This window comes from Aspergillus costaricaensis (genome assembly GCF_003184835.1).
Source record: "Aspergillus costaricaensis CBS 115574 unplaced genomic scaffold BO79scaffold_14, whole genome shotgun sequence".
NCBI lineage: Eukaryota > Fungi > Ascomycota > Eurotiomycetes > Eurotiales > Aspergillaceae > Aspergillus > Aspergillus costaricensis.
The window spans coordinates 733,065-756,107 of NW_020291814.1; the positions used below are offsets into that span (position 1 = coordinate 733,065).

The window sequence follows — 23,043 nt, forward strand, 5'->3', positions numbered from 1 at the left end:
TAAATTCGTATGATAGTACCTGCGCACCACCACTTTCGAATGGCAAAGTAAGTATACGAATCCTCCCGGCCCGACAGATAATCAACGCGTTGTGTATACACGGCATACTTGCCTGCATGCTCCTCGAGCTCTTTACACAGCAAACTGCGGAAGAAATGGCCCATCCGCCCGACACAGCTCAGAGACTGAACATCTCCCTTCATGCGTATGAGTGTTAGCTCGGGTGGAATCCTGGCAAGGTGGCAGAATAGTGGTTGTTCAACCATACTAGCCGACATTACTTTGATTCAGATTGTAGGCGGTATACTGTAGGCGTTTCAGATAACTCGGGTAAGACAGGTGACCTTTCAGCTCGTCTCAATGATTTTTTCCACGCACCTGGGGTCTGATATAATGCTTAGATCTCCCAACACGTACAGATTTACCTACTGGAGCTTTCTAGAAGCCTTGCGGCGTGGAATGAGCAATGCCTGCCTCATCAAAAGGAAGGGTATCCTCTAATGGTGAGTTTGACATACTGTGCTGACATCTAATTATGTTCATTGCTCCTGATGTAGACTGAAAGAACTGTTGATCCAGATCTCTTGATGTGGCTTTGTCGGAAATGCTTACCTAGCCAACCGTGAAGACTATGCAAACGCTGTCCTATGTCATAGAGCACACTAGTGATAATGGCATCGCCACCCAGCTCCCCAGGAAGGAAAAAAGGAAGTAGAAACAGAGCAAAGCACTCGCAACGAAGTTCATGTAAGTACTCTTCCTGAAACTCTCTATCTACCTTAATAACCGACAACATAGCTTCCATCCGGCAGAAACGTGAGCTTGACCTCAATTAATGCCTTCGCAGCCGCTCCAAATCCAATCCTGCACCCCACATACCCATCCACACATTCAACTCAGCCTAACCACCCCCTCCACCCCCTTCTCCATCTCCACAAAAGACAGCACATCCGGCGGCAACTGAAACCTCGTCACCTCGCCAGTGGGCGCATACCCGCACCTCTCATACCACCTTATCAGCGCCAACCGCGTATCTAACGCATTTAATCCCACCCGCTTCACCCCCCAGACGTCGCGGCAATGGCCTTCCGCGAGACTCAGAATCATTCGTCCAAGACCCCCCTGCTGATATCTTTGATTAACCGCCAAGTACGAGAGTCGAGCGAGGCCGGGCGCGTGTCTGCGCATGCTGACGCAGGCGATAATGGGCGCATCATTGGAGTCGACGTCGGCGGCGGTGGCGATGAGGATTGCACTATCTTCCTCCGTGATGCGGGTGAGGATGTCGTCTACCGTGACGTGGAAGCGCGCTCCCAGGGCGAGGTCACCCGTCCAGTTGGGGCGAGTGTCGGTGGCGCGGAAGGCGGATTCGACTAGGTCTCTAATTTGAGGGCCATCGGTTGGGGTTGCCAGGCGGGTGGGGAGGGGCAAGGTGGTCATTTTGAGTGTTGGGAATGGGAGGCAAATGACTGTGAACAGAGGGAAGGAGTTTTGAATGGTTGCGCGAGACTACAATTAGGGAATCTGGTAGAATAGAGCTTGAGAATTGGTATATGAAGCAGTAATAAATGGTGGACAGCAGTAGCCGAACCTAAGTGCTAGTGTTGTCTGACGCCCTTTAATTGACATAACTTTTGGGCTACTAACTAGTTAACGCCCTTCGATTGACATTCCATTGGCTGACAGAATGATAAGCTACGATAAGGACGTGTTAGCTGACAAATAGGCTAAATACTTACGCGACCACGCACAACTTATCACTTTACCACTTGAAGAATGCCTTGACTATATAGCAGGCTCTCGAACTGCTGGGTTTGACATCAAATCTGCCAGTTATTTCCACGTCTAGGGGGTACAATCTTTGGCAGCAATCAAGAGTAGATTGCGAGATACTAAAGGAGGAATATTGAAAAGGCTTGTGATATCGTCTTGACAGATAATCTTGATCTTAAGCAGGTCTATGAGAACAAGGACCCGGACTTGCATAGGTGTTGCTCGTCGGTTTATAAGTGATGTTAGTGACTGGATCAAATACTTTCGATTGTTCCCAAAGTGTTTGGCATGGCAGTGGTGGAAACTTGGGTAATAATTATGCTTACTATACTATGAATTGTGTTATTTTATCTGCATATATTATTTATTATAGTATAGCCTTCGACAAAATTTAGTTATTTTCTCCTAAGAAACAGATTTTCAAGCGGTAAGACGAGAATCAAAAGGCATATTGAATGATAGAAACGTGCAAACAAAAAACAAGAGGAGAATAAGCATTACCGTCCTATAACGTAAACCACGATCGCGCGGCCCATACGGTTGAGCAGCCTATCTAATAATGTCATACAGAAACCACTTTGCTAATTTGGGATAATTTAACTATTCGAAGAGTATGAGGCTTTAAAACATATATGTAGGCTATAGTACTAATGGGAAATTGAATTTTATATATATATTAGATATGTATAAAACAGCCGGTACTATCTCCAACAACTTTCGGTTCCCTAGTATAGACAGGAACAGGAAACATCTCACTACTCTTCCGGACTAGGATTGTACCAGCAATACAACTGTACCCCACTGGACAATTAGCCCCCGGGACCTGCGGTACGCGTAGAGCTCGAATCCAAAACAATTCTATAGAGCCACTTATGACAATGCCTTAATCGATGCTATGAGTTTGATGATCTGCTGTTCCGTGTCCGAGGGCGATTTCGAGAGACTAGACGATCTATCGTGTTGTTTTCGACGACCAAGGTCGCAGTACAAAGGGGAGCTATTAGGTTAACATGGCGCGTCATGTTGTTATTTGTTCCCATCCCTGGAGTCGTATAGGAAAGTGTGCAAATAGCAACCTCGCCGGTATGATGATCATCCTCTAATAATACAGACGGTGTTCTACGTCTCGAGGCCAGAGAAAAAAACGAAAAAAAAAAAAAAAAGAAAGAAAGAAAGCAGTTTTCGTCTGTTCGTTGTGAGTGTAGGTGACGGTAGCAGGTCTGAAATTGGAGGCTAGTTGATCTTCGACGACTGGAACCGTTTCACTCAAATTGTCTTTCTCTATTTTGATATCAAGATCGCACACTCATTGACTGATCTCCTCTTGCAGGACCAAATAGCGACTGTCTCGGTAGTCAGATGTCCTTCGTAGGCATTGTTACTAATTAGTAGTACGTAACTAGTATTGGCCCTGGAACATTGAAGGTGACAGAGTAAAATGGAAGCGGAAATTGCTGGGGGCTCAGGAATAAAGCTACCATGAAATTTGCAACATCTGAGTGTTGTTCAAGTTCCTCGTACAAATCCGCATATGAATTAGGTACCTAGGCATGGTCTAGAAGCAACTTAACACACGTGCAGTAATTTAAAACCTTGGAATAATAAAAAACTCCCTTTTCAACCTGTTATTGTCGACTGGTTGCTTGTACATGAATAATACAACAATGGCCGGTGGCTGGAATGAGTGATGGGGGTATTTGTCAGCGCCACCGGCAACTTTCTAACTAGCCGGTGGAATTTGCATTTGAGAATACGGCCACTTGGGCAGATTTTGAACCCCGAGGTTTGGCCGAATAACCGAGAAAGCCCAAAACTCTAGTATCCCAAACTCCGGCGTTATTTAAACTACTCCAGTTGACCTTGGTAGTTATGTTAGTATGTTGGAGCCCTACAAGAACTATAATTATTTTAAATTTTGTCGCTTATATAATTATTAAAGACTACTAATACTTTGCGTGGCATAGGCCTAGGAATGGTCTAGTCCTGGTCCTGAAGACCATGTGGTCTTTGGTCCTTGTTTATAAGATCCAAGACCATATTATAGTTCTCTGCAGCTCTAGGCAGTCTTTATTCTGACACACTGTTGGTGCTGAGATTATGTTTCTGATTGAAGCCTGTGGTTTCTCATAATCTTGAGGCACAATGTTATGATATATGTCATAGCAGCGCGAGTGATGGAACTGGTCTCTGTTAGTACGAGAGGTATATTGGTGCATTGAACTCGAGGTGATCTTTAAGCTGCTTCTTCAAAATATGTAGACTAGACCCTTATATCAGGATACCAGTGACACCTATATAATGGTTGTGTTTCTAGATAAGGTTTTGACGTAGAAGCATTAAGGCTAATGACTTCCCACATACGGAGGCTTCCCAAGCGCCTTGATGCTATGTACCATGGGGGGCAGGGGGATCCTAACCGACCCGAAGTGAAGCATTGTATATGTGGTACTATTAAGAAGCAGTACAGTTTATATAGAGCGATTACATGACAAGAATATGATACTACTATGTCTAGATTTCAGTACTATTGACAGCTCCTCTGTGACCGTGCGAGTTTATGTACATGGTATGTCAATCCCGTTGGCAACCAACTGCAGCTTCATCATAATATCATTAACCGGGTACAGGCTTCCCATATAGAGCTGCACCAATTGGCCTCAAGCAAGGATGGTACAATAGGTGCAAGACATAGTGTGGGTCTCAAAAAGCCACAATATTTGAGGTGCAACGAGAGAGTAATATACCTAGGAATTTTCCCGCAAATTGCACAGTGACCTGTTATTAGAAAAACTGAGTGTGGATACAGTACTATCCGTAGGTTACCCGGTGCGACAGAGTTTTGTTGAGAAACGTGAAAGGACATCGTATACTCCCAGATTTACCGTTGCAAAAAAATACTGATGTCGGGCAAAAGGCTATTCCAATCCCGAAATATTTGTTTTCGTTACAGGAAGATAAATCTTTAATGAGTTTCGTGATGATTGTGGCTTCAAAGCAAGGAATGAAAAGCTAAGTTTCCTGCAAAGGGGGCATGATTTTGGCATATATTATGTTGAGTCGCTTCAAAAAGTCACCCTACCCAGTGGCAATGAGCAAGCATCGGATACACGTAATGGCACTATATATAGACGGACCTCCTTCCTTTTTTCTAGATTCCATATCGTTATGTAAGTTCACACTAACACTGCCATATTGTCCTTCTCTAACTGATTGCACTCTGATTAGTTATTCCCCCTCTGATTGCATTGAACTGCGTCGAACTGTAGAAATTCTCGCCCTCTATATTATCCGCGGTCATTAGAAGTCTGTTAGTATAGAGTATCTGGAGGTTAAATATCCTTTAAATGCCCTATGTTAGAGCGTACGCAGCACCCCGCATATCCCAATTTCCCAATGCCTTGCTCGGAGTGACTACTGCGACCGAACAAGTTGTATATAGATAATATGTATTGGGCAAAATATTATCTATGGATAGGATAAACACCGACGAAACGCAAGAGATGGAAAACGAAAGTTGATTATCTGTGCAAGGTGGAAACGCAGCCGCTGACAGCTCGGCCCCACAACAACTTATACAGCCTCAATGTAACCACCAGAGGCCGGATCCGATCATCACACCAGCTGAGAACAAAGCTCCGCGTTGACATCTTCCGACTACTAAGGCACTTATCTCTTAAGAGGAGATCGTGACACTGGCGCTGCCAGCACCGCTCCATGCTTCCACTGCCATGACCTGATAATTGAAGTCGCTATTGCCGAACCCATGCTGCGCCCAAAAGTTGAAATGGTTGGCAACAGTCACCGTTCCAGATGTGCGCGTGCTCTCTCGAACGGAGAAGTACTGCGTGAACGTGCTTGTTCCCGTGATGGACGGTTCATTTGTTCGAGTGTCGGTGCAGACTTGGTAGGTGCTTCCATCAGAGTACACGGTACCAAGGCTTGTGGCCGAGCTGCAAGGGTTGTAATCACCGTAATCCTCGACGATGTAGTATTCAGCCTGAGGATAGTTGACCCAGCCGTACACAGCGAGGTAGGAAGAGGAGCCAGAAGCACTGTATTCGGCAGAGTAGGTGATAGCGCTGAAAAACGTTAGATCCCAGACTTTGGTTAAAGAATACAGTCACTCACTTAGAAGAACCAGTGGTCCAGCCCAGACCAACGACAAAGTCGGAGCTCACTCCATCTTCCCAGTACATGGAAAATGTTCCGGCACTCTCGTCGTAGGTGAAATCACCAAGGTTGCCGTTGTAGTTTTGCACATAGTCAATACCAGCACTTCGCGACACCAGAACAGGTTCCGGGACAGGAGCGGCGAATGCCGTGACCAAAAGACCTGCAAAAGCCGCAGTGACCTTCATGATGATTGAAGAAAGCTAAATGCTGGTGAAGGAATTTATGCAACTGGAAGAGAAGCACTGTGCTGGTCAATATTGCTGCGAGCCCGCTCTACCTCTATTTATATTCTGCGAAAAAGACTATTTAGCCCTTCCCCCTGCAAGATGAAGCAGCTCAGTCATATGCATTTTGCCGCATCACCTTGAACGCTTGAACAACCTCGAGCCTATTTCCAGAGACAGTCCTATAGTTGTGTCTCAGTCATGCGTTTGCTGTGTAGCCACCAATCTAGCCACTGGTCTTGGCTAAATGGACCGCACTTGGCTAAATGGACTACATTTGGCTAAATGGACAGCAGACGGATAAAAGGGCTGCAGTTGGGGGAGGCGGGGAAGTGGGGATTCTTCACCGGTTCCCTGCAGAAGGTTTTCTTACTCAGAGGTCATGTTCATGATTATGTACCCACTGATCTACTGAATGAACACAGTTCCTCGCTCATACAAGACGTATGTAGTGCAAGGTTATGTTTCTTTATTTCTTGTAGCAAGCCTTAGGCTCAGTTAACGCTGCGAGAAACACTGGCCAAAGATCGCGAAGGTACTTTGGAGCTCAAAGGCCACCGGGAGTTGGCCGAGGAGTTCTTTCTGTAGGTGATGAAGGCAGAGTATTGCAAATCTCGCTTATAGCTGGAAATACTCAGGTCAAAATGCAGGAGCCATCAAGTTACCGAGGTCCTGCCTAGCCAAGCATATACAAGATTGGGCCTAAACCCTTGGCAAACTTTACCCAACTCTTGGAGCCTACTACCCAGTAGGAATTGACTGGGGAGTGGGAACCCATCAGGGAGTAGGGGCTGACTCCCGCAACCTATAACAAAGTTATATATCCACCAGTGACATGGCCTTCTTGGTAAATAGTACAGGCCTGCAGACGTTACTGGCTTTTCCTGGAGACTTGTGATGAGGTATCAGTAACTAAGATGTGGAGCTGTTCTTCAAAAAAAAAGGGACTCCTTTCGTGGCTCAGTAGACCGTGAAAGTCTCATCAATAATGAGATTATCTGCTTCTGACAGTGTACCTGAGGTAAGTTTACAGCTTGCTACTGTAAGTTCACCGCCTGGGACTGGACACCGACCGGGATGAATTCATCGCCTGATGGATGACTTTTCCCCAAGACAGCAAGGCGGTCTTACAGCTCAGCGTGGTTTGAAATAAATTCGGTGTGGTCTAGCACTAAACACAGAACAATTATTTTCCTTTTTAATCATGTTAAGCTGTGCCAAGAATAAACTGAACTTCTAATGAAAAATACTAAGGATATTTTTGAAATAATAAGTATCTCTTTTTTAGTTTGTATAAGTTTTTGCTGTGAAAAAAACACGCCTCAACAGAATTTCTGGTGGTTAAATATCCTCTAAATTTCACTACATCGAGTTTACGGGTGTGATTTGGGTTTGGGTAGTTTTCTTCGCATCCACTGAGCCATATTTAGAGCTTGCTGGACCTGAGTCTGCATCAGAATCCGCAATCGGCTCTACCGCCTCGTGGCTTTGAGTTTCCCTCTTCCTATCCCACCAAAGCAGGAATTGAACTGTTCCAGTAACGATCACTGGAGAGTTGAGTTAGTTGCCATCTTCCGCTATTTTCAAATAATACTGCAATGCACCACACTCACTGAGTAAGATCTGCAATATGATGGACCAAAGATAGCCTTTCTTGGCTGCTGGAAAATCCGTGGTTTTCCACACAAAGTTTGGTGCCTGTGCAGAGTAAAGCGTGAGAAGCTTTCGTAGATATGATTGTCAGGTCGAAGGAAGCTTACCACTGCCTGAACAACATAGGCAAGATCATTAGCCATGGCGACAATCAAAGCTCTTTTCTCCGTATCAGCTGAGCAGATTTCGTTAATCCAGCTCAAGATGAGTGGACCAGCACCAACCTGAGGCTAAGTGTTAGCTGAAGATCACGTCTGACGTGTTAGGACTTTGACATACTCCGATATTACTGAGCCAATATACGGCCATGCGCCCAGGGATGTTGGTATAGAGAGGCATCTGGCGCAGTAGAACACACATAACGAGCTTGACAAATGTTACCACCGAATCATCCTGGGCATACGGGTCAAAAGTACATACCGTGATAACGGCACCGATATGGATAAAGGGCCAGCGTGATCCCCGACAGGGACCATCAGAGAGCAAACCCCAAATAAAGCACACGAAGATAGAGATACCAGTCGTGACCAATGGTACTTGATGACATTAGATTCGCTTGGCATATCGCTTTGAATAGACTCACAGTTGTTAATGTCAGCCACCGTGTATGACTTGCCCGGGACAGGAGGGGGGTCTGCATTGAAGCTTTTCAGCCAGTAACCCATACCAACCTGTGGGTATCCATTGTTCCACAGAATGTATATCATGGCTGGGTCGGTTGATTAGACAAAGGACCAAAATCGACCGTGACAGGGGATCACGTACGGAGTAGATATGTGTGCCAGCTGTACAAGATTCTTTTCAACTTAGCCATACTCCAAGGCTCCTTTCCAGCACGCCCAATCGCCTGCATTCGATTGACAGAGAGAATATGTTCCTCGTTAGTTATCCACCAAGTTTTCTTGCCACTTTGTGGAAGATTAGGGAAGAAGAGATAGCCGGCCAGGGCGAGCGGTAGCGTGATGATGCCATCGATGATGAACAGCCATCGCCAGCCAGCCCGGCCATCCACGCCGTTCAAGTTCGTGTAAGCAGCTGCTTGAAGAAAACCACTGAATAAATTCCCAATATGGCCGGCAAGCCAGAATATCATTGCGCGCTTTCCAATCTCTTGTGGTGTGTACCATGATCCGAGAAGATAATGAATGCCGGGGTAAAACCCAGATCTATTTCCGAGATTAGACTGCTGCGAGGAGAAAGATAATACGAGAAGTTTCTAACGTACTCAAAAAGGCCTACCAGGAATCGAAGCGCATAGAGAGCTTTGTATGACTTTACACTTGACATGCACATAGTTGCAATTCCCCAACCAATCTCGAGCTGCGCCACTATTAGTGTCCACTGAAGGTTGCGATCGAGTTTTACACGGGGATGGACTACTTACCGACGGAATCACCCAGCGAGGCGAAATGCGAGTCAACAGTAAGTTCGCGGGGATCTGACCAATAACATAGCCGACTGTGAAAATAGAGGTACTTGTCACCAGTTGGTTGCCAAACATCTCCAGATCCTCCTCCATGCCACTAAGATATGCATTTGTGACATTTTGAAGGTCCAGGTTTTTGAGAAAATAACCAATCTGTAGTTGTAGTTGTCAGCCAAATATATTTACACCCCTGGGGTAAGGTGAGATGTTGGCACACAGATGCAAATGTTAGCACAAACGCGTCAAGCTTAAACAATAGCCAACGCTGGTCGCTGGGTAGTTCCCATGTGTCCCAAATGTAGCCTTTCCATGACTTGAGAGGCCTGACTATATCATGCTCTTGCGAGGAATTGGCCTCAGTATCCCTTGTCATCGTGGATGCACTTTCTTCTATGTTGTAAGTACGAGGCATATTGGCATCTAAATATTCGCATTGAAATACAAGCACGCAAGTATGATCCCATCTGCCGCTATGATCACCTCACTTCTTAGCAGGTATATTCTGCGCTAACTGTTATCTCCCGCCAGTGATCGAGTTAGTATGACCCACAAGGTATAAACACCTGCCGGGTTGCTGGCTGAGTAATCAGTTTTCAATCGTTATCATGGACGAAAGAGGATGGGATGGTAGTGTTATGGCGCAATAGTCTCCAGCAATTACCTCTTCCGCAAGCCTGCAGCCAAGACCCGACAGAGTCCTGGATTCAGTCCAAGTTGCACGGGATTATAGACTTGCCGCGCATAAATGCCTCACATCGATTCACAATGCTTCTTCTCCTGGAGTTTCTGACGATACTTGCATTTGCCTATTATACAATATACGACGATTATGAGCTGCTGGTGGCATTCATATTTCCCTTTGACCTATACACTACAATATTTTACCCCTCTTCAAAAACATTTGCGATGATTGGAATATGATCACGAAGTCACAAATTGTCCCAACAGCAACAGACCCTTCTTAGAGACACTTATCCACGACCCTGATCCCTGTGCTCTCGTACAGCGCCCCTCCATAGCTCCAACATCGCAGGCGGACGAGGACTCCTGCTTTGTTGCATGAGAGCAGCATGTTGCTATAGCCACATGTAATCCGCGTCACTGGCAGTTCCATGCACATTAATTCTGAGGCTGCTTAAGCTGAGGTGTCAAGCGCAGATCTATGGTAGGGGCTTTTGCATGTGTGTTATTGGTCCACAGAACGCGGGCACAGGTATCCAGGTCAGAACAGGCACGGAAACGCAAACGACCAAAAGTAATCGTCTCGTCCACGTCCACTAGAGAGAAGGCTATGACGCACTGGACGGGCTCTTCCTCGCGCGCATTTAATCCGTAACCCAACAGTCCCGCAGCTAGTACCATGCGAGGCGGTAGATAAAAGCTCCTAACGCGAAGTTGAAGTGCGACAAATGCGTGACTAATTGTGAGTAGACAGAGGGAGAAAAGGACGGTTCTTCATGAGCTGGAATACAGTTAGTCCGCAATTAGAAGGCTTCCGATGTAGGGTGAATACATAATCAATCACCTTTGGTAGGACTGTCCGGTACTATCACTATCTCGATGCTGGTCATTTCTCGCAACTTGCTGCGGATCATCCTCATAACATTGTGAGGCGAGAATAAAGCTGCCTTGGGAGACACAGAGAGCCATTCCAGCCTTGCTCATGTGCATGGTCTTCTGCTTCCTCAAGAATCCGTCATTACAAAATTCATATTCAGAATATTAGGTAATTGAATGTTGTTGGCTGCATATAAAAAAGGGTAGTCAAGTACATCCATGTTGGGACCTGAAAATTATAATATCCGTTTGATGATGACTCTTTACAGCCAGGCCTCCAAACATCCACAGTAGTAACATCATTATCCGTGATATGGCAGTCACCGTTTACTGATAGCTTTGAGTATGACGCTCAACATCACCCTCAGCACCAAGTATCGGACAGTTGCTCATAGCCGGAGAGGACTGACTTGGACTCCAAATTCGTACCGTTAGAACATTCCTTAAATACTGCGTAAGCGCCACACTATTCTTTCCACAGTTATAATATCAATGGAATTATAAAAATCTGCAAGCCGCCCCAGATATTACCTGTTGAAAGGCTCATGTCATTGCACAGCATGAAGCAAAGCAGTCATTCCTGCGTCTCGAATACCTCTCGAGGGTCATCTATCCTTAGCCACGGCGCTATGTACGGGTCGCGGAATCCGGTTACTTGAATATTTTTTGATTCTCCATGGATAATCTTTATACCGCTGAGCTGCTGTGAAGGAAGCTCTCCTGAGTACAACATCTGGCAAGTGTTTCACACGTCACCAGGTCCCCTTACTTTATACTCTCTGCTGGATGGTTTCGTGAAATTCCTGCCGGGCTTCATCCTGGCCCGCAACCTTTATGGCCTGCTCATCGACATGCTTCTCTACCTTCCTATCCATGCACAACTGAAATGCCCTCTCCATATCCCAATAAAATGGACTTGAGGTCGAGAACAGGAAGTCGATGGACTCTAGAGACCGATTGCGGGTTTCTGGGTAGAACAGGAAAATAGTCGGGACCCACAAAAGGTTCAATCCAGCAAGAAGGAAGTAGCTGCGACTCCCGATACTTGCAAACATAATCGGATTTACCAGTGTGGTCATTCCAACGCCAATAGCCCAGCCGGTAATACCAAAGCCATTACCTTGAGCCCGGAGATCGGAGGGAAATATCTCGGTTGGTATCAAGAAAGCGACGGTTCCCCAGGTCGCGGCATATCCCAAGTTGAACAAAAACAGCATCGCAACAGCAGCAGGTGCAAATTGGCTGGCTTTATCTGGCTGATGGAGGGACGCCTCATAAACAGATCCGGCCTGGAGAGGAAACATCTTAGAATCAGAGTCAAACAAGTTATGCGAGGGTTTGGCACTTACCACCAGCTCAACGACGAATAAGACAAGAGACCCAAGCATTAAACATTTTCGCCTTCCGATCCGATCTACGATCTGCGTACTGATTATCGTACCTAGAATACCGATCGTATTCAATCCTCCGGCAAGGCCGTTTTGGGTGAGCTCGCTGTAACCCGCTTGCCCAAGCAGAACAGGAGAGTATGCCGTAACAGCCTGTTGACATGACAGTGTATCAGCCAGCCTATCTCTGCGATTTCATACGTTGAACAGCTTACCGTAATTCCAGTCCAAGATGCCATGATCTGGAGCCATATACACAGCCAGGCTCGTCGCCCCAGATTGGAGCCGGGGTTTCCTCCTTTTCCAATCAATATTTTTGCGAACTGAAGGGGCGAGCTTGGTTTGCCCTCTTGCACTGTCGCAATTATTTCTTTGTATTCAAGGTCAATTTCTGATTGGCTGCATTTATGACAACGAATCTTGTTTAGGACCTGCTGAGCTTCGTCATAACGACCGACAGATGCCAGGAACCGCGGACTATCCGGAAGCATCTTGATGAACAAGAGTAGTATGAGTGCTGGAACGCACTGAAACGCCAATAAAAAGCGCCAGCGAATATCCGAATAGCCGTTATTGATGAAAGCAAGACCAAATGACAGCCAGTATGCGACGGATATTCCTAGATCTTCAACAAAATCTGTTAGTATATATTCTGGGGCGGTGTCGTCGAACGTCCAACACCTACAATTCGCAATGAAAACATATCCTAGGAAGGCACCGCGGTGATCAGCTGTTGATGTCTCTGACACCAGTACTGGTGCTATGCCAGTTAATGCTAGCCAGATCAGCTTCTCTCAGGAGGTCTTAGTACGGAAGGTGGGCATACCACCAGTGCCAACTCCTGTCACCACCCTGGCGACGAGCATAAAATCTGAACTCTGAGCCGCAGCTTGCAAAGCACCTCCCACAAGTGCAAGCAACGAACCGGCCAGCAGGCCATTGATACGGCCTAAGCGATCAGCCAGCCAGCCACCTCCGAAACAACCGAAAATGCATCCAAGGTAGTAGATGCTGACGATGCCTCCCTGATGGGTAGTGTCGGTTACTGTGCCATCCGGTTCGCCAATTCCAACCTCTGTAACGTATCTAGGAGAGCTGTTGACACCTCCCATGACACCTTGATCATACCCCTCGAAGAATATGCAAACGAGAGAAAGAGCCTGAATCCCAACATTGAGTTGGCGTGGGGATAACCGCCTCCAAAAGGTTGCATACCCCATATTCTCGGCCTTGCTGAAACGCACTGAATGAAACTATGAGTTAATCAGCTGTAGTTTCAAATCCTTAGCGCGAACAGTTGCACAACCGGTAGTGGTTGGACTATTTATAACGCGGCCTATGTCATGACCGGATCTTGAGACGCTTATCCCTTGCTTCACCAACCTGACAAATGACATGCCGGATTCGCCCGAAATAACCTAGCGAGAACCGAAGCCTTGGGGCAACCAAAACTGTTGTGGAGAGAACCTTTTGAGGGGCCCCGCAAGAGTATCACACGTTCGAGTCAGGGTTTGTGAGTGGCACCGTTTAGCAGTTTAAACGTTTAAGCGTTTAAGTATTTAGCCATTTAAGAGTTCTGGCGATTAGGCGGTCAACAACTACAACCGTCGTCTCCCGTACCATGAGACATTCAGGCACCAATGCGGCCGGGGTATTGAAGTAGTACGGCAGCGACGCATGTTATTTATTCCCCGCAACATCCCCCCCCCCCCCCCCTCCTCGTTATCTCGATTGGACAGCCAGTTGCTCCGAGTTCTGTCTGCCTTTCAATATGGACCCTAGCGCTTCTGTATCCCGCTCCCTGGACCTAACCGTCCTGGGACTCAATAGTGGCACTTCGATGGTAAGCAGACGAGCTGGACAAGCGAGGATTTAGGGGGCCTTGAAAGCTTATCAATGTAACGCTAGGATGGGATCGACTGTGCTCTCTGTCATTTTCGACAGGAAACGCCGGATTCACCCATGAGGTTTGAGCTTCTCAAGGTATGCTATTGTCACATGTTACGCAAATCCCGTTCAGTCTAACACAGACGTGTCTTTCCAATAGTATGGTGAAATTCCCCTAGAACAAACAATCAAGAAACGAGTCATGAATATCATCCTGCACAACAAAACATCTCCGTCCGAGCTATCCGAGGTGAATGTCATTCTCGGTGAGACATTTGCCGCGGCTGTCAAGGAGTTCTGTGGACAGTATGATGTTAATATCTCGTCCATCGACGTTATTGGCTCCCACGGTCAAACCATCTGGCTTCTGTCTATGCCTGAGGAGGGAGAGGTACGCGGTGCTCTCACCATGGCTGAGGGCTCATTTATTGCTTCTCGCACGGGAATCACAACTGTGACCGACTTCCGGGTTAGCGACCAAGCAGCGGGTCGCCAGGGGGCACCACTGATTGCTTTCTTTGATGCCTTGCTCCTGCACCATCCGACAAAGTTGCGCGCTTGCCAAAACATTGGCGGAATTGCTAATGTCTGTTTTATCCCGCCCGATTCCCTTGGAGGCACTGATGCCTGCTACGATTTCGATACAGGCCCAGGGAACGTCTTTATTGATGCCGTTGTCCGACACTACACCAACGGCCAGCAGGAGTATGACAAGGACGGCGAGATGGGCGCTCGCGGCACGGTGGACCAGGATCTGGTAGATGAGTTTCTTCAAACTCATCCCTACTTCCAGTTGGATCCACCGAAAACCACGGGCCGCGAGGTGTTCCGAGATACTTTAGCTTTTGATCTCATTCGCAAGGCGGAATCCAAAGGTCTTAGTCCGGATGATGTCGTTGCTACCGTCACTCGAATCACCGCTCAGGCCATCGTCGACCATTACCGCCGCTATGCCCCCAAGGACCTCCCAATCGACGAAATTTTCATGTGCGGCGGTGGTGCTTATAATCCAAACATTACACAATACATACAAGCACATTACCCTAGCACGAGGATTCTGATGCTGGACCAAGCAGGTATCCCGGCTTCTGCCAAGGAAGCTATCACCTTCGCATGGCAGGGCATGGAAGCAGTGGTGGGCCGTTCTATTCCCGTGCCCACTCGGGTTGAGACTCGGCAGCCATACGTCTTGGGAAAGGTATCACCAGGCAAGAACTATCGTAGGGTGTTGCAGCAAGGTATGCAGTTCGGAGGGGATAGGCACCACCTGCCTGCAGTATCTGAGCTGGTGAACTATGTGAACGGGGAGGTGTTTAACAACAAATGGTAATACATGTAAAGATATATCAAAAGAAGATCATTAGAATAAAATTTATACGCACACCCTTTGTGAACATACATAGTGACATTCGTATGAATGAATTTAAAGAGTAGTTAGTAGGTCAAGAAAGGGGGATGTGAATCCTCTTCTGGCTGGCTCAAACTCTAACGTAATTGTGTGGAGCTCCCGGAACCAAGATGACATAATCACATTGCGGCCTTCGGCAACTTTCGGCTGGATTCAGCAAGTCTGAAGGTGGACAGTGTAGATATATATCCCTACTACTACCGCATCGGACCAGGAGACAACCTCCTCCCCCCGGTCTCTGACGTGTGAAAGTAGTCCAAATGCCCCAGCGTCCCCGAAAAGTCCAGCGTATTTCAAGGGCCTGTATGTTACACCCTCGTTGTCCCCTTAGGCCCCGGCTCTAATAGCACCCAGGTGACCTTTGCCATCGACGTAGCATCAAATGCACGAAGACCCGAGGCCCACTCGAACCCTGTCAAAACTGTGTGGATTTTGATATCCCCTGTACATACGAGCGGCCGTTACGGAAAAGGGGTGGTCGTAGAGGAGCCCGCCAAGGAGAACAGGAGCCTGCATGCCAACCGGGTGGCGAGGTTGCCGCTACTACTACCTCCCCTCGACCTGCCCATTCGGAAGATGATCTTCAAGTTGGCGTGACTGCTCAATTATCGACACCTCTCGATAATAATTCTTGGGCAATCACGGATCCGCACTATAGCTCCGACTCACCGTTGACTCCCTGGAAGGCGCTTGCAATCGCCTGTCATTCTGTGGTGCAGGAACTCGCCCAGGTGTATTTTGAGATTGTTTATCCGATGTACTTCTCTCATTCCATGTCTCGCGAGGGTAGATTGTAAGATACTTGTTCTTGGACTAACCGCCTTATACCACGCAGATTTCCTCTATTCCATCCACCATCGTTTTTGAGAGTTCTCCGGGATGAAATGCATCTTAAGGACCAAGGGTTGTTCGCCTCGACAATGGCAATGTGTGCCTTAGCCTCCGCACGCGCCAGGGATGGCGGTTTATATTCGAATCAGCGATCACGATCACGGCTGTCACATTTACCACCAGAGGTCTTCTGGGCTGCAGCTAAGGAGTCTATCCCTCGGGACCTGGCTGCAGCAAGAGGCATCGAATACATGAGAGCATGTGCGATTCTCAGCATTGCCGCCATCCAGAATGGTCAGATCCGCGATATGCATCAATATTTAGGGATGTATCATACATTAAGTATCATGGAAGGGTTACATGATGAGAAGTTGTGGCCGAGAGACTTGAGCGTTGTGGACGTGGAAGTTCGACGGAGGCTGGTACGCCCCCCGTGCCTATGCGGTACCCTTTATCAGTGACAAACTAATGCAGGATGTAGTTTTGGTCGATGTATACGCTAGATGTGTTTTCGGCGACCGTATTGGGAGGCATAATTCGTTTCAGAGAAGTTCAGTCAAATGTACGCTACCCTAGAGAAGTGAATGACGATGTGCTTGATTCCGCGATAGAAGCACCGATATCGGCGGACTGTACCACACATGAACCATCGGTTTGGATGCGTGGGTGGAATTTTACCACTGATCTCTATCGAATACTGGAGCATGCTATTGACGGTCAGCGGCAAATGCAGCGCACCGCGAATGAGAGCCCCTGGTCGCTGTTTCGCCCGACCCCTGTCCCGGGCCCCTTGATTATGGAGCATGTACATTCCCTGTTCTCGGCGTTACCGTCGCAGCTTCAATCAACCAAGCCTGCTACCGGTGACCCTGAGCATGATATTGTTGGATTCCAATCTGCTAACATCCAAGCAACGCTCCAGCTTCTTAGCATGGTCCTATCTTCGAGTGAGGATCAAGGTGTGGAGGAGAAATGCGAGGTTGCGGGGAACGTGCTCAGCGTCTTTAGCACAGTGCCAATTGAATATCTCAAAGCAATCAGTTCCCCACTGGTACGTTAGTCCCATGACATATTATCATAATTTTCCCCTCCCGTCACTGTAGATAGACGTGCACTAATTATTGAAGCTCTATCATTTGGGGGGGATTGGATTCATTCTTGGATCTGTCATGGAAGGAAGCCTCTCCGAGATGTCTTACCAAAGAGTTCGCAAACTTCTGTAAGCGCCTAATCGAATCGTGTGACAGGTTAATGTACAACTGTGCTGATCGACAAGAAGATTAGACATGGCAGCGCTTTTGTCTCAAATGGAGTCCGGACTCACCCGCTCCACTGGCGCCAGTGAACGGCTCAAATCACAGGTCAAGCGGATAGATGAATACATGGATACGACTCGGCATGCCAATATGCGCTCTGAGCAGCCAGGAATTGATCAATCACAACACTTCGAAGGCTACATGAGACCTACCTCAGGCCAACCAGCAGACTTTAATGACCCACTAGCTTATTTCGAACTGCCTTCAGACTTGCTGGATGATTGGCCCTGGTCGTCCGGTGCTGGCTTATTAGAAGGGATGTTTCCGATGGCGTTAAGGAAGACAGAAGACTAGATGGTTGTTTGTTGACTCACTCTCCTCATTCGTTCCTAGCACGATAATATGGCGAATGGCAAGATGACAAGCTCAATTTTCCTGGACTTCCAGTGTGAGTGCCCTGTCAAACATGGTGTCTAGATTGGAATGTAACTATCCGAGGGGTATGAGACTAAAAACAAGTTACATATGCTAATGCATCCCTGGCGGTCGACCGGGTCGGCTCTAAATGAGTGCTTGTGTCTAATTCAGCGGTAACCGGTGTTTCACGCTCACGGTCTGCTCGTTGAAGAATAGAAGGTATGATAACTTTGCCATCATGATCAATTTCACGTGCTGTTAGCTGCAGTATTCCATGCCGTAGATTTATATCTACTATAAAGCCTTGATAGTCAGAATCTAAGCGCTTCCACCTCCACCCGAGGCTGGCCGAAGTGGGGGTAGGGTGGCACTCCCAGTAATCCCTCTTTTCTTGGATGAAGACTGAGGACTCGCCGCACTGAACTGGCGTAGGGAGTACATCTCTGCCCACACTTGAGTCACCGTCGCATGCATATGGAGCCGTGACATTATACTAGACGCTCGATGTGCATCATTTTCTTGCAACAGCGTCTCCAGCTGCTCTAAACAAAGTCGAACATGTCTGTTTTCGTAATGTGCCATCTTCTTGAGAGATACGACCTTGCAAGGTCTGTCACATTTGTCGCCCGTGATCCCGTTAGCTGAAGAGCGTGAACATGATAAGTTCAAAACATCGATTGAATTTAAAACACCCTCAGCTTTATCTCTCTCAATGCTGCCATAGTCATTCCAGAGCCGGACCTCATCAGCAGCATGCCTGCAGAAATCCTCAACGATGTATTGTTCTTCTGGGGTCCGGAACACATCATCATCTTGCTGCACTTGACTCAATGCCATGTGGAAAACCATATATTTGAGGATGACAGGGTAGAGTACATTGTCTGAGGCAGGCCCTCGTAGCCATGAAAAGAAGGTTGTCTTTCCGGTTTGGTCATGGAGGAGGTCCACTCCCTCATGTACTAGACCCTTGGAACTTCTAATATGGCCAATCTGGGCGAGTAAGGCAGATCTCAGCTCACTGCGCAGGTTCCACTTGTTGTAAGTGCTCACGGGGTCGGTGGTATCGGTGAGCACAAAGTTCATAAAGGACAGGAACATTGCTTTTGCCTCCTTTACTCTTGCGTGCTGTTCTCCATTGCTCTCATTGAGTTCATGGGTTGCATCAGGTCCAGTGGACAAACACCTTCCGGTATGCAATTTCTTCTGTATGAAATCCTCTAATTCATCTAGCTCTAGCGACGAGAAGTTAATCACCTGGTGGTCCACGAACGTGTCAAGCTGGTATGTCGCTACTGTGATCCGAAGTACCATCAAGAGATAGCCTGTACTCAGGAAGTATGAACCTTTGTAGTTGCTCGCCACGAAACAAGACGCACAATAGAGGAGGTATTCTTCGCTGAGTTTGGCCCGTTGTGAAAAGAAGTCAATTTCGCGTAGCTCATCGATTATCATGTAGCCCTCGCGTACGGAAGCCTCGAGTACCCAACTCGGGATGTGGGAAAATGACGGGAGGGTCCGCAGAAAGTTTCCTTGCTTCTGGATGACAGATCTTGGGTTGTTGAACAGACCGCCCAATGTCTCACTGGCTTGGATATTGGGCATCGGCGCTAGCGTCGCGGAGATGATATAAGACCTTGAAACTGTTTCAATGCTATAAAGGGTTTTGTCAATCCAGAGCCGTTCTCTGATTGAAATGTAACCACGACTGTATGTGTATCGTAGGTACGACTCTGCTTGTTCAATGGCAGTTAAGGATGCATCTCACAGCTCACCTCTGAAAGGTAGTGTCAGGAGTCTCTTTATGGCCAATGTTGCATACGACGTCTCTTCAAGGCTGGATCGCGGTCCCCAGGATCCGTCAGCATTCTGGGTTCGGAGGAGCTTAGTCAACGCTTGGTGAACAACCAGCGGAACTCGGGCATCAAGGCCAGTGCTGCTGGATGTAGCAAAAGCGTCGCTGTCCCATTTGTGTATATAGTCCACTATTCCTTCACATGTTAACATAACGGGATAGTAGGGAGATATGTTCTATGAACAGTGTTAACATCTGTTCTCTCGAGCCCAACATCTGGTGGTAAAGCCAATTTCTTACCCATTTATCTTGAAGAAAGCCATCCGACTCCCACCACGCATGACACAAGAACCGAACACACTTCTCTATCTGGAAAATGTATCTGCTATTATTTTCCATGTGAAGGAGGGCCATTAGGACATGAGCGTTAGTGCTGATGCTTGGGTTTCGCTCGATTCCAAAGGTCAGAAAATGATCGTGTGATTCGAATTTGCTGATTAAAGAATCTGGACATGCTGGGAATCCCAACAGTCTCAGGAGCAATAATGCTTTCGCGGTGTCATCGGCGTCCACGCACATTCCCGGTGCTAGAAGAGTTCCCAGTCAGCGTCATTCTATTGTCTGTCGTCAATCTACCCCTTGAACATAGACATTACCAAATCCGACTACCTCATCCTGTGCTTTTAACATGTTATTTACTTTGAGTCCAATATTATTCACCAATGGCTCTGTTTCCTTGCCAAGAGGGACATTGTTTTTCAAAAGAGTGACGACTATCTGCTCGCGCGGAAATCGACATCAGTATTCGACAAGCCAGTAGTTCATCATGCAGGGATAGCTGAAGAAGAAAGGAATGTGGAAGATGACTGGGAACAGAGAGATGAGAGAGGAAGGGATTTACGAACCCATGAGGATTCAAACGCAGTCGTCGGATATGTTGAAGGCACGCCGCCATTTTGACCCGCATGCGGAGAATTGAGCGCACGGCGGATATATGCCTCTGCATCTGCATCCCAATTCTCGCTGTGAATGAGATACGCGGCCGTTGCTGACGGAGAGCCCATCATGCTGCCACATGTTTTGAGCATAGAGACCCGGTTAAAGTCTGCGTACCCAATAAGCCCCTCCAGGGAGTGTGCAACGGAAGTAAATCCCTTTTTATAAAGGCTTTCTATCGGGAATCGGGAAATCCTCTTGTCCCGAGCTGGCAAAATCCAAGCGAGCACGGCTGCATTGTCGAGATGGATGCCTTCTTCCTCAATAAGCTCCAACATTTTTGGTAGCCACAGTTCAGCGCCGATCGGAAGCTCATATGCGACTGCAGCTGGTAATTTAGGAAGAGCTTGACGCAGAAAATGTGTAGCCCTAGATATTTTCTTGTCCAATGCTTGACGACTCGTGTGATCCTTCTCTTCGTTCAGGTGTTTTTTGAGCGCCAGGAGACCAGCAAGTGTACAGGCAATACGGTCAAAAAGTACCGCATCTGCATCCCATCCGCCATCCTCACACTGGGCTTCTGATAGAAACTTGAAACATTCAATGAAAGTCCAAACCGTCTCACGACCTGTCACCGGTTTCTTTACCATTGACACCCAAGCGGTATCGTAGATGCTACCTGACACTGCACCAATTCCATAATCAGGATGCTGGTCTTTCCCCAAATATTGTAAAAGAGTAGTAGCCTCTTGGTGGTAGGACACTTGGACCTGCTGCTCCGACTTTTGAGGTATCTTTGGTCGCATGGAATGCATAATGGGAACCCAGAAGATCAGTCCTGTCAGTAAGCTTTCTGACCTTTGATAGTAGCAGCCGAATGTCAATACTTGGGTCGAATGGGCGCGCCTGTAGGAATTGACTAAGATGCGACGAGGGTCGTTGGACATGGCTTATATGTTGTTTATGTCACTCCGGCCATATTCCCAAACAGTGTAGTGCATGTTCATCATGCCTCATTTGATCGGATACATGTCGGAAACAGGAAACCAAATAAAATACATGAATTCTAACGCACAGGTAAGGAGCGCGGGATGCAGAACGCCGTGTTATCTCTCCTACCCGTTTGAGTGGGTTGCAGTTCGGTAATCCGGTTTCCTGCAATGTTCAATGAACCGTTCAGGTTACCAACATACTTATTGAACCGTTCTGCTCACTTGCAGGATTGAACGGCTTGATTCTTTCAAGTACAACCCATTAGTCTACCACGTACATAGCTTTTGCCCAGACCGCCAGGGCATCCGCCAGTTTGACTGGTTAGTAACGTAGTCCCGCGGGTCCCTATAGCAGTAGCTGCCATGAAAACAATTTGGGTAACCTGATGATGTATATGACTGGATTGTCAGCATTAGTATTTCCAAATCATGATCTGCAACATTAGATACCTTCTATAGACTGTTGGTCATCCTCGTACTACTGTTGATGAAACCAAAAATTTCTTTGCCTTCCTTGCCTTCCCTTCTTTTTTGTAGTCTCCCCTGCTTTGCTTCCCGTTCCGTCGAATGTCGTACCATTTGTTTTCGTCCATGACTACTATCCCATTGCCTGTACCTTAGTTGCTCGACAACTAAACGCGAGAGAACCAGTTTAGAGCACAAATTATCACTGCAACAGCTACCTGTGTCTGGAGGCGTGTCTGGAATGCTTACACAATGAGTCATAATCTAGGACCATTGCCAGCCATATAATCAAAAAGGGGGGCGGCCACAGTATACAAGATTTCTGGTGTATGAAGCAACCCTGAAGGTGTTCAATGATGATTTTCTCTGACAAACCCACAATGTGAATAGTATGGGGCATTGAACAATCTTCTTGTGTGTACTCCTGCCTGAGGCATTAACGAGTAAACCAGGCATCATGTTTTTGACAATAAGTGATACATAGCTAGCTCCACATTACTTACTATTTGACTTGGCTCTTAACTCTATGACTATGGAGCTGATGTAGTAACCCTCAAGCTAGTCATATTCCTTTACAAACAACTTTTGGTCCACAGCGAGCAGGTGGTGGGGGATACTGCCGCTCTTCTCCGTCTTAGATATAACCTAAGTACACCTAATAGGGTCGTGCTCAACGATATCATCAATATCATCTCCCCATATAAGCTGACTGCGTAATACTTTCAGCGGAATATGGACTTTGCTATATTACGCTAAGGACCGTTGACTATAGTACTCGGCTATCATCTTCCAATTCGGTGTTTTGAAACATTTCATGGTCCTTGTAGTCTCTTGAGTCGCACATATATATATCTGTGATGTGCGT

The 23,043-nt window shown here is 47.1% G+C and overlaps 8 protein-coding genes across 8 annotated transcripts; 2 read left to right on the forward strand and 6 right to left on the reverse strand.

Moving 5' to 3' along the window:
* Window positions 1–746: 746 nt before the first annotated feature.
* BO79DRAFT_194221 (GNAT family N-acetyltransferase) lies at window positions 747–1,549 on the reverse strand. Its single transcript, XM_025681028.1, has one exon. The coding sequence runs from the start codon at window positions 1,438–1,440 to the stop codon at window positions 892–894; it is 549 nt and encodes a 182-aa protein (XP_025540168.1). The 5' UTR covers window positions 1,441–1,549; the 3' UTR covers window positions 747–891.
* A 3,897-nt stretch (window positions 1,550–5,446) lies between these two features.
* On the reverse strand, window positions 5,447–6,131 carry BO79DRAFT_264779 (glycoside hydrolase family 11 protein; the record flags this gene model as incomplete). Its single annotated transcript, XM_025686832.1, has 2 exons — window positions 5,447–5,852; window positions 5,902–6,131. 2 exons carry the CDS (start codon window positions 6,129–6,131, stop codon window positions 5,447–5,449), a joined length of 636 nt encoding a protein of 211 aa, XP_025540169.1.
* A 1,401-nt stretch (window positions 6,132–7,532) lies between these two features.
* BO79DRAFT_228142 (allantoate permease) lies at window positions 7,533–9,622 on the reverse strand (the record flags this gene model as incomplete). Its single annotated transcript, XM_025683945.1, has 10 exons — window positions 7,533–7,717; window positions 7,784–7,868; window positions 7,931–8,047; window positions 8,103–8,189; window positions 8,244–8,359; window positions 8,407–8,532; window positions 8,589–8,989; window positions 9,049–9,143; window positions 9,208–9,402; window positions 9,467–9,622. The coding sequence occupies 10 exons, from the start codon at window positions 9,620–9,622 to the stop codon at window positions 7,533–7,535; spliced, it is 1,563 nt and encodes a 520-aa protein (XP_025540170.1).
* A 746-nt stretch (window positions 9,623–10,368) lies between these two features.
* On the reverse strand, window positions 10,369–10,920 carry BO79DRAFT_254726 (uncharacterized protein; the record flags this gene model as incomplete). Its single annotated transcript, XM_025686094.1, has 2 exons — window positions 10,369–10,702; window positions 10,775–10,920. 2 exons carry the CDS (start codon window positions 10,918–10,920, stop codon window positions 10,369–10,371), a joined length of 480 nt encoding a protein of 159 aa, XP_025540171.1.
* Window positions 10,921–11,576: 656 nt separating this feature from the next.
* Window positions 11,577–13,414, reverse strand: BO79DRAFT_264780 (putative MFS sugar transporter; the record flags this gene model as incomplete). The annotated part of the gene is made up of 5 exons (XM_025686833.1): window positions 11,577–12,095; window positions 12,156–12,347; window positions 12,410–12,819; window positions 12,880–12,969; window positions 13,021–13,414. 5 exons carry the CDS (start codon window positions 13,412–13,414, stop codon window positions 11,577–11,579), a joined length of 1,605 nt encoding a protein of 534 aa, XP_025540172.1.
* Window positions 13,415–13,943: 529 nt separating this feature from the next.
* On the forward strand, window positions 13,944–15,437 carry BO79DRAFT_172483 (UPF0075 domain protein). The gene is made up of 3 exons (XM_025679629.1): window positions 13,944–14,037; window positions 14,103–14,177; window positions 14,242–15,437. The coding sequence occupies exons 1-3, from the start codon at window positions 13,966–13,968 to the stop codon at window positions 15,409–15,411; spliced, it is 1,317 nt and encodes a 438-aa protein (XP_025540173.1). The 5' UTR covers window positions 13,944–13,965; the 3' UTR covers window positions 15,412–15,437.
* Window positions 15,438–15,707: 270 nt separating this feature from the next.
* Window positions 15,708–17,930, forward strand: BO79DRAFT_194225 (putative C6 transcription factor; the record flags this gene model as incomplete). Its single annotated transcript, XM_025681029.1, has 6 exons — window positions 15,708–15,792; window positions 15,844–16,246; window positions 16,325–16,742; window positions 16,802–17,371; window positions 17,448–17,539; window positions 17,600–17,930. The coding sequence occupies exons 1-6, from the start codon at window positions 15,750–15,752 to the stop codon at window positions 17,928–17,930; spliced, it is 1,857 nt and encodes a 618-aa protein (XP_025540174.1). The 5' UTR covers window positions 15,708–15,749.
* A 381-nt stretch (window positions 17,931–18,311) lies between these two features.
* Window positions 18,312–21,527, reverse strand: BO79DRAFT_146416 (uncharacterized protein; the record flags this gene model as incomplete). Its single annotated transcript, XM_025678457.1, is given in 5 exon segments — window positions 18,312–19,753; window positions 19,766–20,021; window positions 20,086–20,372; window positions 20,442–20,558; window positions 20,687–21,527. The coding sequence occupies 5 exon segments, from the start codon at window positions 21,525–21,527 to the stop codon at window positions 18,312–18,314; spliced, it is 2,943 nt and encodes a 980-aa protein (XP_025540175.1).
* Window positions 21,528–23,043: the final 1,516 nt, after the last annotated feature.

Excerpts from the sequence above, each read along its gene's own strand:
- BO79DRAFT_194221 (XM_025681028.1), bottom strand. The coding sequence starts at position 1,440 with ATGACCACCTTGCCCCTCCCCACCCGCCTGGCAACCCCAACCGATGGC.
- BO79DRAFT_172483 (XM_025679629.1), top strand. The coding sequence starts at position 13,966 with ATGGACCCTAGCGCTTCTGTATCCCGCTCCCTGGACCTAACCGTCCTG. Across the intron at positions 14,038-14,102 it reads TCAATAGTGGCACTTCGATG|GATGGGATCGACTGTGCTCT; the intron begins GTAAGCAGACGA and ends ATGTAACGCTAG. Across the intron at positions 14,178-14,241 it reads TGAGGTTTGAGCTTCTCAAG|TATGGTGAAATTCCCCTAGA; the intron begins GTATGCTATTGT and ends TCTTTCCAATAG.